The 16,907-nt window shown below is 49.3% G+C and overlaps 1 protein-coding gene across 1 annotated transcript in view; it reads left to right on the top strand.

Annotated features, from left to right (window-relative positions):
* The first annotated feature begins 2,559 nt into the window (after positions 1 to 2,559).
* The window catches only part of dsc2l (desmocollin 2 like), a 66,930-nt gene continuing 52,582 nt past the window's right edge, over positions 2,560 to 16,907 (top strand). Inside the window, exons 1-4 of the mRNA XM_069922571.1 lie at positions 2,560 to 2,869; positions 11,692 to 11,782; positions 13,682 to 13,887; positions 15,960 to 16,073. Of these exons, the coding sequence (XP_069778672.1) occupies positions 2,819 to 2,869; positions 11,692 to 11,782; positions 13,682 to 13,887; positions 15,960 to 16,073 (462 nt within the window). The 5' untranslated portion in view covers positions 2,560 to 2,818. The remainder of the gene's footprint in view (positions 2,870 to 11,691; positions 11,783 to 13,681; positions 13,888 to 15,959; positions 16,074 to 16,907) is intronic.

Consider the following 16,907-nt stretch of genomic DNA (forward strand, 5'->3'; position numbering starts at 1 on the left):
CTTTGCCGCGTAAAGGCACTATTAAATTTTGTTTGCTGCACGGTAGAAGTAGATTTCGGCCACTGAAACCTTCACCACCCCATTACTCCCAAATTAACCTAAATGTCCTGGGGAGGGGGTTGGAGGTCAATTGGGTGCAATTGGGCTGCGCAGGACCATGGTCCAAAAGGGCCTGTTTCCGAGCTGTGTCTAAATTTAAAAAATTTAACGCCATACGTTTTTTTTCGGAAGGTGGGAGGAAGCCGGAGCACACAGACACAGGGAGAACGTCCAGACTCCTTACAGACAGCGCGGGATTCGAACCCGTATTGCTGGCGCCGTATAGTGTTGCACTAACTGCTGTACTCGCCAAGGCAAATAGCGCCTTTGGAAGACTACACAAAAGAGTCTGGAAAAACAACCAACTGAAAAACCTCACAAAGATAAGCGTATACAGAGCCGTTGTCATACCCACACTCCTGTTCGGCTCCGAATCATGGGTCCTCTACCGGCACCACCTACGGCTCCTAGAACGCTTCCACCAGCGTTGTCTCCGCTCCATCCTCAACATCCATTGGAGCGCTTACATCCCTAACGTCGAAGTACTCGAGATGGCAGAGGTCGACAGCATCGAGTCCACGCTGCTGAAGATCCAGCTGTGCTGGATGGGTCACGTCTCCAGAATGGAGGACCATCGCCTTCCCAAGATCGTGTTATATGGCGAGCTCTCCACTGGCCACCGTGACAGAGGTGCACCAAAGAAAAGGTACAAGGACTGCCTAAAGAAATCTCTTGGTGCCTGCCACATTGACCACCGCCAGTGGGCTGATAACGCCTCAAACCGTGCATCTTGGCGCCTCACAGTTTGGCGGGCAGCAACCTCCTTTGAAGAAGACCGCAGAGCCCACCTCACTGACAAAAGGCAAAGGAGGAAAAACCCAACACCCAACCCCAACCAACCAATTTTCCCCTGCAACCGCTGCAATCGTGTCTGCCTGTCCCGCATCGGACTTGTCAGCCACAAACGAGCCTGCAGCTGACGTGGACTTTTTACCCCCTCCATAAATCTTCGTCCGCGAAGCCAAGCCAAAGAAGAAGAACTGCTGTACTAACCATGGCACACAAACACTGTTCAAACACTTTTCCTGTCTGTACACTGGATGAGATATCTGGCTGGATTGTGCACAAACTGTTTCACTGTGCCTTGTTCCTGACGCCAATATACCTGAACTTGGAGCTTTTTTTCTTCTTCTGCCATCTAACTGCTCCCATTCATCCACTGATCAGATAACCTTGTTTACAGCTAATCGCCATGGCCACCCTACTTTACCCCATCAGAGAGCCAGCCCCTCCCCCAAAATCTGTATAAGCCTCTTTTGCCTCTTTGTTAGTTGTTAGAAGGGTTTCCGACCTGAAACTTTAACTTTTGTTTTCTTCTTGCGGATGCTGCCTGGCCTATTGAGTAATCCCAGTGATTTCTGTTTGTTGTAATCAAAGTTTTCTTGTGACGTCATTGAGCCTTGTCTCAGTTTCTTGCAGGTGCCTACCACAACCATTTGCCCAAAGCTAAGTATCGATGTAGCTTGCGGCACAACCCATTCTCTCTTAGCGATGCTATAGAGACGAGTTTTCCATCAACACTCCTCAAAGCTGAGGAAATGAGCTTGGGAGGTCTGTCACCTCATCGTGGGAGGAGCTAGATGAGTGATCGTGGGTGGAGTCTGAGAGATGAGTGACAGGAGTGTGAATGAGGCAGGTGAGAGGGGGAGGGCAAGAGGTCTGGGCCAGGTGATGGTGACGGTGCGTGGGGTGAGAGGGCGAGGGGTGAGAGGGCGAGGGGCCTGGGATCAGGTGCATGTCAAGAGGGAGAAGGTTCTGGGCAGGTGAGCGTTGAGAGGAATTGGGGTCTGGGCAAGTGACTATTGAGAGGGGGTTGGGGTCTGGGCAAGTGAGCGTTGAGAGGGATCAGGGTCTAGATAGATGAGTGTCGAGAGGGATCAAGGTCTGGGCAGGTGAGAATTGTGAGGGGTCACGGTCTGGGGAGGTGAGTATTGAGTGGGTTTGATATCTGGGCAGGTGAGTGTAGAGAGAGACCAGAGTCTGGGCTGGTGAGTGTCACGAGGGATCAGGGTCTAAGCAGGTGAGGATCGAGAGGGATCGGGGTCTGTGCAGGCGAGGATTGAAAGGGATCAGGTCAGGGCAGGTGAGGGTTGAGTGGGGTTAGGGCCTGTGCAGGCGATCATCAAGAAGGGTGGGGGTCTGTGTCGGGGAGTGTGGAGAGGGGTTGGAATCTGCGCAGAGCTGATGCAGGGGGCGAAGAGATGTAGTTTGAGCCTGGGCCAGGTGTGTAGCCTGAACCAGGTGCTGGGGTGGTCTCGGGGCCGGGTGAGTCATAAAAGGGGCTGAGCCTGAACCAGGTGGTGGGGCGGTCTCGGGGCCAGGTGAGTCATGAAGGGGTGGAGCCTGAACCAGGTGAGTCATGAAGGGGCGGAGTCTGAACCAGGTGAGTCATGAAGGGGCGGAGCCTGATCCAGGTGAGTCATGAAGGGGCGGTTTCGGGGCTGGGTGAGGGCGTAGGGACTGAGAGGGTGTGTTGGGTGTGTTGGAACACCTTTTGAAACAAAACACTGGAGTTGGGCGGTGAGTGTAGGAGCGGCAGTTCTGGGTCCCGGGACAGTGAGAGCAGGTTAGTCCCATTCCAACGCGCAGAGAGAGAGAGAAAACTTTTCCACTCGTCCACCAAACTTTTTTTGTTTGTGCACCCGGAGAGTTTTTGCTCCGAGGAGGATCACTTCCCTCCGCCTCGCTCCACGGACCTTGCAGCCGGACTCGAGGGACAATGTGCGGCCGCGGCGCTGGGGTCGCAGCCCTGGCGGCATCGCTACTCCTGGTAAGACCGTTCAGCCCCTCCGCTGCTGACCTGGGGATGGGCTCCTGGCCACTGAAGGGATGGGGTCGCTCTCTCTTCTGAGCAGAAAGCGGTTGAACTGAGCCGGACGGTTTGGTGTCTGTGTTACTTAGTTGATCGTTTCGTGGTTGCTTTGTCGTGAGATGTTAAAACAACAAAAACAAGTCGTTTCCCCCCTTACAGAGTGGGAGAAAGTGTGGAACAGGGTCTTCAGACCACCTCCTCCCTGCCGACCAAGTTGTTCACAGTCCATGAGAGGAGAAAAGAGGCCGTTCAGCCCAGCGTGGCTGATCTACTATCCCCTTCAACCCCCTTCTTCCCGCAGCCCCACTCTGGGGGGAAAAAAAGAGATTCCTCCTCTAAAGGGTCGTGTTTGTATTCTGAGGCTGTGGCTCCTGGTCCCAATCTCCCCCCCACCGTCGGAAACATTCTCTCCATGCCCACACTGTCCAGGCCTTTCAGTGTTCCATGGGTTTCAGTGAGATCTCCCTCCCACCCCCCAGCCAGATCCCCCTCCCCCCCAGCCAGATCCCCCTCCCCCCCAGCCAGATCCCCCTCCCCCCCCAGCCAGATCCCCCTCCCCCCCCCAGCCAGATCCCCCTCCCCCCCCATCCAGATCCCCCTCCCCCCCCAGCCAGATCCCCCTCCCCCCCCAGCCAGATCCCCCTCCCCCCCCAGCCAGATCCCCCTCCCCCCCCAGCCAGATCCCCCTCCCCCCCCAGCCAGATCCCCCTCCCCCCCCAGCCAGATCCCCCTCCCCCCCCAGCCAGATCCCCCTCCCCCCCAGCCAGATCCCCCTCCCCCCCAGCCAGATCCCCCTCCCCCCCAGCCAGATCCCCCTCCCCCCCCAGCCAGATCCCCCTCCCCCCCCAGCCAGATCCCCCTCCCCCCCCAGCCAGATCCCCCTCCCCCCCCAGCCAGATCCCCCTCCCCCCCAGCCAGATCCCCCTCCCCCCAGCCAGATCCCCCTCCCCCCAGCCAGATCCCCCTCCCCCCCAGCCAGATCCCCCTCCCCCCAGCCAGATCCCCCTCCCCCCCAGCCAGATCCCCCTCCCCCCCAGCCAGATCCCCCTCCCCCCCAGCCAGATCCCCCTCCCCCCAGCCAGATCCCCTCCCCCCCAGCCAGATCCCCCTCCCCCCCAGCCAGATCCCCCTCCCCCCCAGCCAGATCCCCCTCCCCCCCAGCCAGATCCCCCTCCCCCCCCAGCCAGATCCCCCTCCCCCCCAGCCAGATCCCCCTCCCCCCCAGCCAGATCCCCCTCCCCCCCAGCCAGATCCCCCTCCCCCCCAGCCAGATCCCCCTCCCCCCCAGCCAGATCCCCCTCCCCCCCAGCCAGATCCCCCTCCCCCCCAGCCAGATCCCCCTCCCCCCCAGCCAGATCCCCCTCCCCCCCAGCCAGATCCCCCTCCCCCCCAGCCAGATCCCCCTCCCCCCCCAGCCAGATCCCCCTCCCCCCCAGCCAGATCCCCCTCCCCCCCAGCCAGATCCCCCTCCCCCCCAGCCAGATCCCCCTCCCCCCCCAGCCAGATCCCCCTCCCCCCCAGCCAGATCCCCCTCCCCCCCCAGCCAGATCCCCCTCCCCCCCCAGCCAGATCCCCCTCCCCCCCCAGCCAGAATCCCCCTCCCCCCCCAGCCAGATCCCCCTCCCCCCCCAGCCAGATCCCCCTCCCCCCCCAGCCAGATCCCCCTCCCCCCCCAGCCAGATCCCCCTCCCCCCCAGCCAGATCCCCCTCCCCCCCCAGCCAGATCCCCCTCCCCCCCGCCAGATCCCCCTCCCCCCCCAGCCAGATCCCCCTCCCCCCCACCAGATCCCCCTCCCCCCCCAGCCAGATCCCCCTCCCCCCCCAGCCAGATCCCCCTCCCCCCCCCAGCCAGATCCCCCTCCCCCCCCCAGCCAGGTCCCCCTCCCCCCCCCAGCCAGGTCCCCCTCCCCCCCAGCCAGGTCCCCCTCCCCCCCAGCCAGGTCCCCCTCCCCCCCCCAGCCATATCCCCCCTCCCCCCCAACGAGATCATCCCTCCCCCCTCAGCGAGATCCACCCTCCCCCCCACGAGAGCCATTGATAACCCTTTTTCCCACTGGCATCCCAGTTAATTGGCCGTGCAGCGTTCCGGGATAGGAACCCATTTTCACTGGGCCACCTTTAACTGGGGCATTGACCGTTTTTCCACTCATCCCCGGGGATCAGCGAGTTCTGCCTTCAACGGGAAACAGGTGACTTTCTGCTGTCCCTTTTCCACTGGTTTTTGAGGTCGAGGTTGTCAATCCCTGGCGTGATTGACGCCGAAGTTCTGACTGTTTTCCTTTTCCACTGGACCCTTAACCGACCGGTTAATTCTCCATTATTGCCAGTGGAAAAGGGGCTAAATTGTCACCCTTTCACTCCGGGGATCATTCTCGAAACTGCTCCTGTCCCGCCCTGATGCCAACAGATTCTTCCTTGGATAAGGAGCCTACATCTGCTCACAATAAACCAGAAGTGGCCAATCTTTAAATTTTTGGTTTAGACATACACCATTTCAGCCCACAAGTGTGTACCAGGAGGGTAGGTTAATTGGGTGGCAAGGACTCGTGGGCTGAAATGGCCTGTTAGTGTGTTGTCTGTCTAAATTAAAAATTAAAAGGCTGGCCACCCCTGAAATGAACTCTTTGTAACCAGATATCTGTCCTAGTGCCCTTTGACATTGTAATTCCACCCACTTCCAAAGAAGGGTGCTTTCTCCAGATACCTACCACCCTCTGAGTGAAGACGAGGACCCTCAATTCCTTCTGAAATCTCTCCCCTCTCGCATAAAATCCATGCCTTCTTGTTCTAGTGCCATCTACCATGGAGAAAGGGGTGTCAGCACTGTTCCAAAACTCTTTGGTTGGGTAAATCCACTTTTATATTAAACAAAAAAAGTTACTAATCAAACTGCGTTGTTTGAGGGTTTCTTGTCAGGACATCTGTTCAAAGTACAAGGAGGGAAGGATTCAATGTTTTTTAGTAGGAATACCTGGGTTGGCACAATATTGAGAGCCGAAGGCTCTGTACTGTGCTGTTATTCTCTCTTCCAACAGATTTTTGTTTCAATGTTAGAGCAGTTTCTGGAAGGTCCTTGAGAGAGAGAGAGAGAGAGAGAGAGAGAGAGGGTGTAAATGTGATTTTTGGGGAGTTGATGTGAATCGCATTTTCTGCTCATTGTGCCTGAAAAATGTCCTCACTGACCGATCACTGTTGACAACTTGTTTCCTTAGTAGCCTGTAGTTTAGAATCTTTGCTCTTCCTGTTCAACCTCCCTGGTATTTCAACGATGACTAGACGGAGGATGTGAAAATAACTGGATACTTTGAGGTCCAGAATTTCATTGCTGTCAGCTTTTTACCTTGGTTGAATTAGGAAAGAAAATTGGGGGGAGCACTGGGTGTGGATCGGCTTGTGTGTGTGTTGTCAGGAATTTTTATACAGCATGGAATCGGGCCATTTGGCTCATGCTGACCTACCTGCCTGTGTTTGGCTTATATCCCTCTAAAGCCGTCCTATCCATAAATCTCTTCAAATGTTTCTTAAACGTTGCAATTGAACCTGCCTCAACCCCTTCCTCTGTTATTGATTCCCTGACTCTAGGCAAAATTCTCTGCATTTTTACCTGATCTCTTCTTGTGGTTTCAACATGGAACATAGAGCATTACAGGCCAAGCCCTTCACAACAATTGAGCCCTTCCCTCCCTCACAGCGATAATCACCATTTTCCTTACATCAACGTGCTTATCTAATGTCCCAATTGCACCAAACTCCACTCCACCTCATACGATGCATTCCAGGCACCCACTACTCTTTGTTTTTAAAAAAAAAAGTACCTGTGACATCTACCTTACATTTTCCTCCTCTCGTCGAGAACCAATGTCCTCTGGTATTGGTGTAGCGATCAGCACGGTGCTGTTAGAGTGCCAGTGATCAGGACTGGGGTTCAAATCCTGCACTGTATATGAGGAATTGGGATGTTCGGTGTGGGTTTTCCCCCGGGACTCTGGTTTCCTCCCACTGTTCAAAACGTTCCGGGGGTTGTAGATTAATTGGGTGTTAATTTGGCCTGCGACATCATGGCAGCAGACTTCATTCTGTCAAGGATATCTGCATGAGCCTCAATCCTCAAGGGCCCTCACCACCCAGGCCATGCCCTCTTCACTCTGCTACCATTGGGAAGGAGGTGCAGGAACCTGAAGATGAGCACACAGCGGCACAAGGACAGCTTCTCCCCCTCCGCCATCAGATTCCTGAATGATCAGTGAACCCCATTCACTGCCTCAGTTTGACCTTTTGTTGTGCACTATTTAAATTTATTGTTGTAAGGTGGTTTATATGAATGTTTGCCCTGTGACGTTGCTGCCAAACAATAAGATTCTAACGTCTAGATCCAATGCTTCCCTGTTGAGTAGCAGGGAGACCATCTCACCCATCAAGTCTGGCAGCTTCTCCCAGGAGCAATGCAGCCCATCCCAGTTTCCCCATGTCCCCCCCTCCCCCCATTTATTTGCATCTACGAACCTTCCTCCACAGCATGGAGACCAGGCCCGATGACACTAAGTGCTGGGGCAATCTCATTAAGTCAGGTAGTGCCCACATAAGGTGATGAACAGTCGATGTTTCAGCCCAAAATCCCTTTGTCAAGGAACCATAGACCACTACAACACTGAAACAGATCCTTCGGCCCTTCTAGCCTGTGCCAAACTATTATTCTGTCCAGACCCACTGACCTGCATCCAGTCTATTGCCCTCCATCCCTCTCCCATCCATGCACTTGTCCAAATTCTTCTTGAATGTTAATATTGAGCCTGCAGTTACCATCTAAGCTGGCAGCTCGTTCCACACTCCCACCCCTCTCTGTGTGAAGAAGTTCCCCCTAAACTTTTCCCCTTTCACCCTTAACCCATGCCCTCTGGTTTGTGTTCCACTGCCCTCAGTGGGTAAAAAAAAGAAGTCTATCAATACCAATCATAATTTTGTATACCAGGAATAGGAAAAACTATTATTCTCACCCGAATTTTAAAAAACAAGCGGGGGAGGGAACGGGTGGGTGAGTGGGGCCAGATCAGCCGTTATCACATTGAATGGCGGAGCAGGTTTGACTGGCTGGATGGCCAACTCCTGCACCTGTTTCGTATGTTCTTGTTCTACTCTACCATGCAGAGAACCTTAGTTGGTTACAATGAGGAGAGGCCTTGGAGGTGTGAAGTCTTCTCTTCACCCCCCCCCCCCCACCCCCAAACTTCTCCCATTGTAGAAGGTGATCCATTGGAATACAAGTGACTGGCAGCTCAGGGTTATCCCTGCTAAGTCATCGTGGGTCACCACTTGGGCATTGATTTGAATTGTTTATTGTCATGTATATCAAAGTGCTGTGAGAAGCTTGGTTATGTGTGGTATCCAGGCATGTTAAACTCTGCAGAGTACAGCGGCCTCCCGGAAGTACTCAGCAGTTCAGGCAACGTAAGCGGAGAGGGTGGAATGAATGTTTGATATTCCTGGTCAGAATCTTTCTTGATGAAGGGTTTCAGCCTGAAAGGTCAATCTCCCTTTCAGTTTTTTTCCATGCAATCATCAGGCTCCTGAATGAACCCCACATCAGTGCTCTTTTGCCCTTGCTAGGTGCTAAACTGATCTTTTTCGTTGTAACTCAGCACTCTATAATTATACTCTTTACAGTGAATGTTAGATATATCTTATTGGACTGCTCATTAGAAGGAACCAGCCTCATTAATAGATAGAATTTTAATTAAAAAAAAAAATTGGATTAGATTCAACTTTATTGTCATTTAGCCCAGTAAAATATGAAGTCAATGAAATGCAATTAGCTTCCAACCAGAAATTTTTAAAATCATTCTATTTGCAAATTCAGCAAGAAAACAATTAAGGTGCAACTCCGATTATCCGAAATAAGATTCTCCGAAATCCTCACGGATCCAAAATTTTTGGAGAAGTATGATTTATCGGATCCGTGAGGATTTCAGAAATCCTCATTTATCTAAAAGCCATTTTTCCTCCCAAAAATATTGGATAAATGACGATTTCTGATCCAATCGAAAATGCTCGTTTATCCGAATTTTACTCGGCGGAAAACTCACTTCAGCTTGAAAAATCTTTTTAAACCCATCGTGCTCGTGTGCGGGTCCGATTTGCCATTTTGATTCTGGCAAAGCACTTGAAGAATTTGCGATGGTAAAGAGCTCTACAGATAGCACTGTGATTATGACTGAGGAGAGTTTCGTGTGTTTGCTGATTTGTTCAGGGTTTTTTTTATTGGTGAGAATTAAATACTAGTTTAATGCTTAAAAAGGCTTCCCTTGTGGCTTGTTATTTCTTAAACACAGCTACAAGTAAAAAAAAAATCGGTTCTCCAAAAAAACCCATTTAGCTGACAATGGGCCGAGTCCTGACCATTTTGGGTAACAGGCCATTTCAGTCCACAAGTCCCTGCCGCCCAATTTACACCCCATTAACCTACACCCTCCCCTCGGTACTTTTCAAGCGGTGGAAGGAAACTGGAGCCTCCCAGGGGAAAACCCACACAGGCATGGGGAGAATGTACAAACTCCTTATAGATAATGTGGGAATTGAACCCTGGTCCCAATTGCTACGCCAACCGTGCCAAATAAATTTTAACAAACATACCAGCATGGAAAGCGGGCAAAGCAAGGTGTTTCACTTTGTGTGCCAATAAGCTGCTCAATCTAAAATTGAGAGTCTTTGTCTCCACAATCCTTTCACCAGTGCATTCCAAATTCCATCTACCCCTATCTATCCTTGCCCACCCCATCACTCCCATCCCATCCCCCTCTGTTCCAAGGAAAATGAACCTGCCTGCCCCGCACAATTTGTGGAGCCACTGCCTCATGGTTAAAGTGACCCTGGGTTTAGTCCTGACCCCGGGTTGTTGTCTATGTGGAATTTGCATGCTTTTCTTGCAGCTGCTTGAATTTCCAACTGGGTGATCCAGTTTTCCTCCCGCACTCTAAAGACATACAGGGGTCAGTGAGTTCATTGACTGGTGTAAACGGTCCCAAAACAGTTCTACAGTAACTGGCTGTTCGGCCCAACTTAAAAAAAAAAGTAGATATACAGCAGGGTAACAGGCCATTTTGACCCATGAGCCCGCACTGCCCAATTACATCCCATTAACCTGCACCCCCAGTATGTTTTGAATGGTAGGAGGAAACCAGAGCCCCCCCCCCCGGGGAAAACCTACGCAAACATGGGGAGAACGTACAAACTCTTACAGACAGCGCGGGATTTGAAACCTGGTCCCAATTGCTGGCGCTGTAACAGTGTTGCGCTGACCGCTGCACCAACCATGCTGCCCCAACTTGTCCAAATTGTCAACTCCAACTGATCCCATTTACCCGTGTTTGGCCCACGTTTCTCTTCAGCCAGTGTAGATACGTGGTGCAATCTGCTGCATGGCGATTGCGGTGGGTGGGGGAAGAGATGGATGAGAATTTGGGGAGAATCAGACTTGGATTAATGCTGGGTTACAGTGAATGGTCAATATTTAGCTGAATCCCTATGTCCACACTATATCTCAACTTTCAAATTTATTGTCAGTGTACATACACATCATCACTTATAACCCTGAGATTTTTTTTTCCTGTGGGTCAGGCAGAATTACCACTTATTGGTAGTATAAACAAACTGTTCACAAGAAGATGTGTAAACAAATAAAGAAATGTAAGTAACCTGTGTGCAATACAGAGAGAGAGAGGAAAAAAAATCAATAAAGTGCATAAGTTAGAGTCCTTAAATGAGTCCCTGATTGAGTTTGTCATTGAGGAGTTTGATGGTGGAGGGGTAGCAGCTGTTCCTGAACCTAGTGGTACGAGTCTTATGGCAACGACATCTCTTTCCTGATAGCAGCAGCGAGAACAGAGAGTGTGCTGGGTAATCTCTCTCTGATCCTCATCCTGATCTTGCCTCCCCTGACCAATCCCGTTGCTACCACTTAATTTAAAAATATTGCTCTGTTAAATATATTATGTTAAGAGTTTAGTGCAAAATAGCATGTCATGTGATGGATTATGTAAAATTTTATATTGTAAATAGATATGTTTTTGGAAGATAAATTGTGGGGGTTTTTAGTTCTTAGTTCAGCCTGTTCAAAGCCCTTGTGTCCATACAAGAGGAGATGGCTGGCTGTATAATGTTTTGCTGGAGATAAGGGAAGCAGAAAAGGAACTCTCTGGTGACCTGAAAGAAAGAGGTTATCATCTGGAGAACCCTGATGGGGCAATTTTCTTTGCCAAGATTCTGAAGTGGCTGATCAGAAGGAATCAGTTTGTGGGTGTCCAACAAACAACAAATCTCTCTCTGAAAACTGACAAGAACTTTCCTGAGTGGTAACCATTTAACTTTCAAGCAGCAAAGCCTGGTGAAGATTCATAGATGTTAAATTCTGTGCACAGTATAAGAATTGTCTGCAACCAGTAAACTTGGAGAAAAGAGAAGTGAGATTGGACTGTGAATCAAAGAACTTTTCTGAACTTATGCACACATTACATAACACGTGCGCTTAGAATTAGAAGGGGTTTAAGTTAGGTTAAGTTAAGTTGATAGTAATAATTTAGGGTTTGATCCTGTTTTCATGTTTATAGATAATCAAAATTTTGTTTAATTAACCATTTGTCTTGGTGAATTTGTATTGCTGTTGAGTTTTGGGGTCCTCTGGGGCCCATAACATTCACAACCGTGTTTTTAGACATTGTCCTACAATTTTACTTAGTTCTCTTAAGCTATTTAATCCATGGAACTAAATTTATGTGCCCCCATTTTAGGTTCTTGCGCAACTTGAAGCATGTGACGACAAATCTCTAGTTGTGATTGTTCACAGTCGTACACTTACGTCAGGACGTAGCATTTTAAAAGGTAATTTATCTCTGCATTTGGCAGTAGAATGCTTCATTTTTGTTCACAGCTTCCAATCCTAGAGTTGCTTTTCTGATTACCTTCGTAGCCAAATCCTAACTTCTGGGAAAAGGCTCTGAAATTACCAAGCCATAGCGGGCAAAATGCCTGGCATCCTGATCAAGAGAGAAAACTTGAATCTCGCCATAACAGTTGGGGAATTTAAATTCAAGGAACTGTTGAAGTTAGCTCACTAACATACCTGCCATTTGACCACAAAACGGTGGTGCAGAATTAAGCCATTCAGCCCATCGAGTCTGCTGCACCATTCGAATCACGGATAATGTATTCTTCCCTTCAGCCCCATTCTCCAGACTTCTTCCCCTTGTCACCCTTTGCTAATTGAGAACGTATCCACCCTCAACTTTAAATCTACCCAATGACCAGGCCTTCACAGCCGTCAGTGGAAAAGGATTTCACAGCTTCACCACCCTCTGGCTGAAGAAATTTCTCTTCACCTCTATTCCAAAGAGACATTTAAAAAAAAAAAATCTGAGGCCGTGACCTCAGGCCCTAGATTCCGCGCCCCCACCCACTCCTCCACATTGACCCGGAATGGTCACCGTGACTCCAGGCGTTCCATTGGGGTTTGTTTTGGAGGTAAACACACTGTTTGCAGATGCTGGGGAGTTAGAACAGCACGCAAATGTGCTGGAGGAATTTAGCAGGCCACGCAGTGTCGACGGAAACTAATAATGTTTTGGGTCTGAGCCCTTTGTCAAATATACTCGTTGGATCCCTTTCACGATTCAAGGCTCCTTTTATTGTCAAGTAATCTAAATATCTTTGTGTGTGTGTGCCTGTTCTCCATGAAAATCACTCGAGAAATGTCCAAGGAGGTTTAGTCGGGGTAACATTTGCTGCTGAATGTCATGACCACATTGAATTTAACCTTTAAGGCCGTATGAAGTTCCAAAAAAAAACTTGCACCAGGGGCACCTCGATTCTGCGCATCAACGTACATTCAGAGTAAAAACAAGTGGCCAAACCCAGTTCAATAAGGGCCCAAAAAAATGCAAAGCAACATTGGCAGAAGGTTCGCCCCACACTGTTGGTGCTTCCAGTCATGCAACACCGGGTATCCTGCTAGTGTTACATAAAAATGTACTTCAGCTTTTGCCTGTTGCCCCTAATATGAAGAGAAAGAGAGTCCCTTCATAGACACTGAATGTCCAGCGCTCCACCAGCTTCTGCAGCTGCGCACATTCCATTCAAACCATCGGCAACTCGAACTCCAAATCCAAACCACCGATACAGTCAGGAAGCCTTCAAAGACCGAACCCCTGCGGGAGCCCTTTCTTGCCTTCAGCACCTTCTCGAGTCCCGATTCCAATAAAAACCATACCTTGATGTAGGCCTCAAGCCCAAAACGTTGATTAGGTGTCTTTACCTTTGCTGTATAAAGAACAGTGCTTGATCTGCTGTGTTTCTCCAGCAGTAAAACATGAAAGTCTGCAGACACTGAGGTTGAAGTAAAATTACAATGCTGGAGAAACTCAGCAGGTCAAACCGTGTCCTTCATGTAGCAGAAGTAAAGACACATGATCGGCGTTTTGGGCCTGAGCCTCATTCTGTCTTCGATCATGGTGTCTGCAGACCTTTATGCTTTGGTTTTCCACAAGTCAATCTCCAGCAGTCCGCAGCCTGTGAGGGTCCTAAAGCCGCTAATCTTGCTGGGTGAGGGGATGCGTGACAAGGGCTGGGCATTAAATGTTGGTGGTGCCTGTGACAGGCACATCCTGTGTGCGAGAATGGACGCAAGTAAAATGGGATGATTAACTGTTGAGTGGATGACGCGTGGTGTCACTGTTTTAGTGAGTGTTCTCTTGCACTAATGAAACGTTTCATCCATGTATCCAGTGGTCTTGGATCACGGTCAGTGTGAGAAGTTGAAAATCAAGACCACTGATAAAAATTTCGCCGTGAATTCCAGTGGGTATTTGGTCGCTGCTCGTAACTTCACTGTTGATTCTGACAAAAAGATCTTCGATGTTCAGCTCCAAGACTTGGTGACCCTGGAGACATGTATCATCCATGTTCAGCTACTGTTTCCGTCCAATCCAAAGGTGGGTAACTTTTTTCTTTAGTCATTCTGCTCAGTAACAGGCCATTTCGGCCCACGAGCCCGTGCCGTCCAATGACACCCAATTAATTTACACAAACCCCACCCAGGACGTTTTGAACAGATGGAAGAAGCTGGAGCCCCCCATGGGAAACTCGCACAGGCATGGGGAGATCGTACCAACTCCTTATAGACAGCGGGATTCAAATCCCGATCGCTGGTGCCGAAACAGTGCTGCCTAACAAGGCCCATTCCATGCCAGGGCCTTGGCATTGCTCCCTGGCATTTGCTGAAATAGTTCATATCTACGTCTGGAGACTGCAGAAGCTGGCATCAAGAGCAAAGTACAGTCTGTTGTGAGAACTCATTAGTGCGACGTGCCACTGATGTTGATCAATTTGTAGTTCTTCCGGCAGTGTCGGGTATTGTATTTTGGAAGGATAAACCAAGAGAAGTCATACACGGTAAATGGTCGGGCACTGGGGAATGTAGTAGAATAGAGGGATCTGGCAATACAGATACATAATTCCCTGAAAGTGGCGTCACAGGTCGACAGGAGCTTTTGGCACATTGGCCTTCATAAATCAAGGTATTGAGTACAGGAGTTGGGATGTTATGTTGAAGTTGTATAAGACATTGTGAGGCCATATTTGGAGTATTGTGTGCAATTTTGGTCACCGAAGTACAGGAAAGATGTCGCTAAGATTGAAAGAATGCAGAGAAGGTTTACTGGGATATTGTGGGGACTTCGGGAACGGAGTTACAGGGAAAGGTGAAACAGGTTAGGACTTTACTCGCTGGAGTGTAGAAGAATGAGGAGGGGAGATTCGATGGAGGTACTGAAAATTATGAGGGGGATAGACAGAGTAAATGTAGATGGGCTTTTTCCACTGAGGGGAGGTGAGTACAGACCAGAGGACACGGGCTAAGGGTGAAAGGGGAAAAGCTTAGGGGGACCCTCTTCACACCGAGAACGGTGGGTGTGTGAAATGAGCTGCCAGCTGATCTGGTGAATGCGGCTCAATGTTAACTTTTAAAAATTTGGACAGGCACGGGGTTTGGAGGGGTACGGAGGGATATGGTTGAGCTGCAGGTCAGTGGGACTAGGGAGAATAATAGCTTGGCAAAGACGAGAAGGGCTGCATTGTTCTATGGTTCGAAGAATTTTGGACAAAAGGAGGGAGGTCTAGCTGTCAGGACACTGAAGGATGGATCACGCCCTGGGTACTTTCTCTTCTCTTTCCTCCCATTGGGGGAAGAAGATTCAAGAGATTGGAAATGTGCAGCCACAGACAGATTCAAGTTCATTTGCCATCCGAGTCTACCAGTGCCACCTGAAGAAACAGCGTTCTTCAATCCTGAGTGTAAAACAGTGCACTACACTTGCCAACATAAGATGCATACGGTACATGTATGCATATATTTAAATAAAATATTATTAACACTGGACTCCAGCCATTTTTAACCTTTCATAAATATATACTCTGGACTGGTCCATGAGTAAACTATATTCCAAGCACCAGTTGTGTATAAAACCAGTCCTGGAAAATGGGGACATGGAGTTTACGGACTGGTTGGAAAACAGGGACACTGAATCCAAAGGGCTAATAGTTGTTGGGTCATGAAGGGTTTGTACGAGCAGTTCCTTTTGTCATTCAGCATTCTCGCTGTTCCTCAGCCTGGTCGTGCTGGCTCTGATCCTCCTGTATCTCTCTCCTGACGGGAGCAGCTGAAAGATTCTGTATATGGGGTGGAAGGGGTCCTCAATGATTTCACAGTTTCATACCTGCAGTCATCAGGCTCCTGAATGAACCCCACAACCATGTTCTTGTGGTGCCCTTTCTTGGTGCTCTCTTTTCAGCGCAGTCTTTGGCTCTGTAAATTGTACCCTTTACACAGCGGTATGAAGGTTGGAAGTAGCCTGTTAGATAGCTCCCAGAAGAATCCTTCTCACTGCGCAAGGTGTTTTGTGACTGATTAAACTGCAAGCTCGTTGACATTGGGTGTTGGTGAGTCCACATCCGAGGATTTCTACACCACGGTGACGTGTTTTCTGTGTTTCATGATGATTTGCAGGCACTTGTTCGGAACCGTCGAAATGTTCTTCGCCGCCAAAAGAGACGTTGGCGCCCTCTTCCTGTCTCTATCATTGAGAATGACAAGGGTCCCTTCCCCAAGACAGTTCAATACGTAAGAGTTTTAAATGTTCTTTTCAGCCCCACAACGTTGTGCTGACCTACGTAAACCTACTCGACTGCAATCTAACCTTTCCCTACCTCACACACCCATAACCTTCTATTTTTAATTGCATCCATGTGCCAGTTTACGAGCTTTCTAAATGTCCTTATTGTACCAGCCTCCAGCCCACGCCCCGGCAATGGATTCCAGGAACCATTCTTCTTGAGTTTATAAAACAAAATGCATATTTCTTTTCTTTTAAATTTATTTTTATTAAAGTTTTGTCAGAAGAGAATACAAATGTGATAATTGCAATGAGACGATTATACATTTAAGATAGGAGCATATATGAAAGTAACAATAGAAGTTGGACTTGAATCCCAATCCAATATGTATCTGTACATAGAGTTGTATAAAGAGTAAAGAAAGAGCAAGAAAGAAAAGAAAAAAAAAACGAACTCCACGCCCACCAAGGTTGTAATTGATAATGTTGCGCAACGGCCTCGGGAGATCTGGAACCGAGCACGTCCAGAAACAGCCATCCTCGCACCTGATTAGTCCAGCTGTGAATGTTGACCATAAATGGACCTCAAAGGAAATCCTGATCTTCCTGACATTATGCCTAAATTTCAACAAGTTTAAAAATGGCGTCAGTTGCCACTGTGAGTGGGTGGGAGCTCCCACTTTCCATTTTAGCAATATTACTCTTCATTCTAGTGAAGTGGAGAGAGCTGAAACCTGTCTTTGATTAGAGACAGGTTTGCGTCTCTGGAAACAAACTTGATGCGCAATCTCCGCCTGAAAGAAGGATATTGAGATCATTCTCCGATTCGGTTTTAATCCCAA

Source organism: Narcine bancroftii, chromosome 2 (assembly GCF_036971445.1).
Source record: "Narcine bancroftii isolate sNarBan1 chromosome 2, sNarBan1.hap1, whole genome shotgun sequence".
NCBI lineage: Eukaryota > Metazoa > Chordata > Chondrichthyes > Torpediniformes > Narcinidae > Narcine > Narcine bancroftii.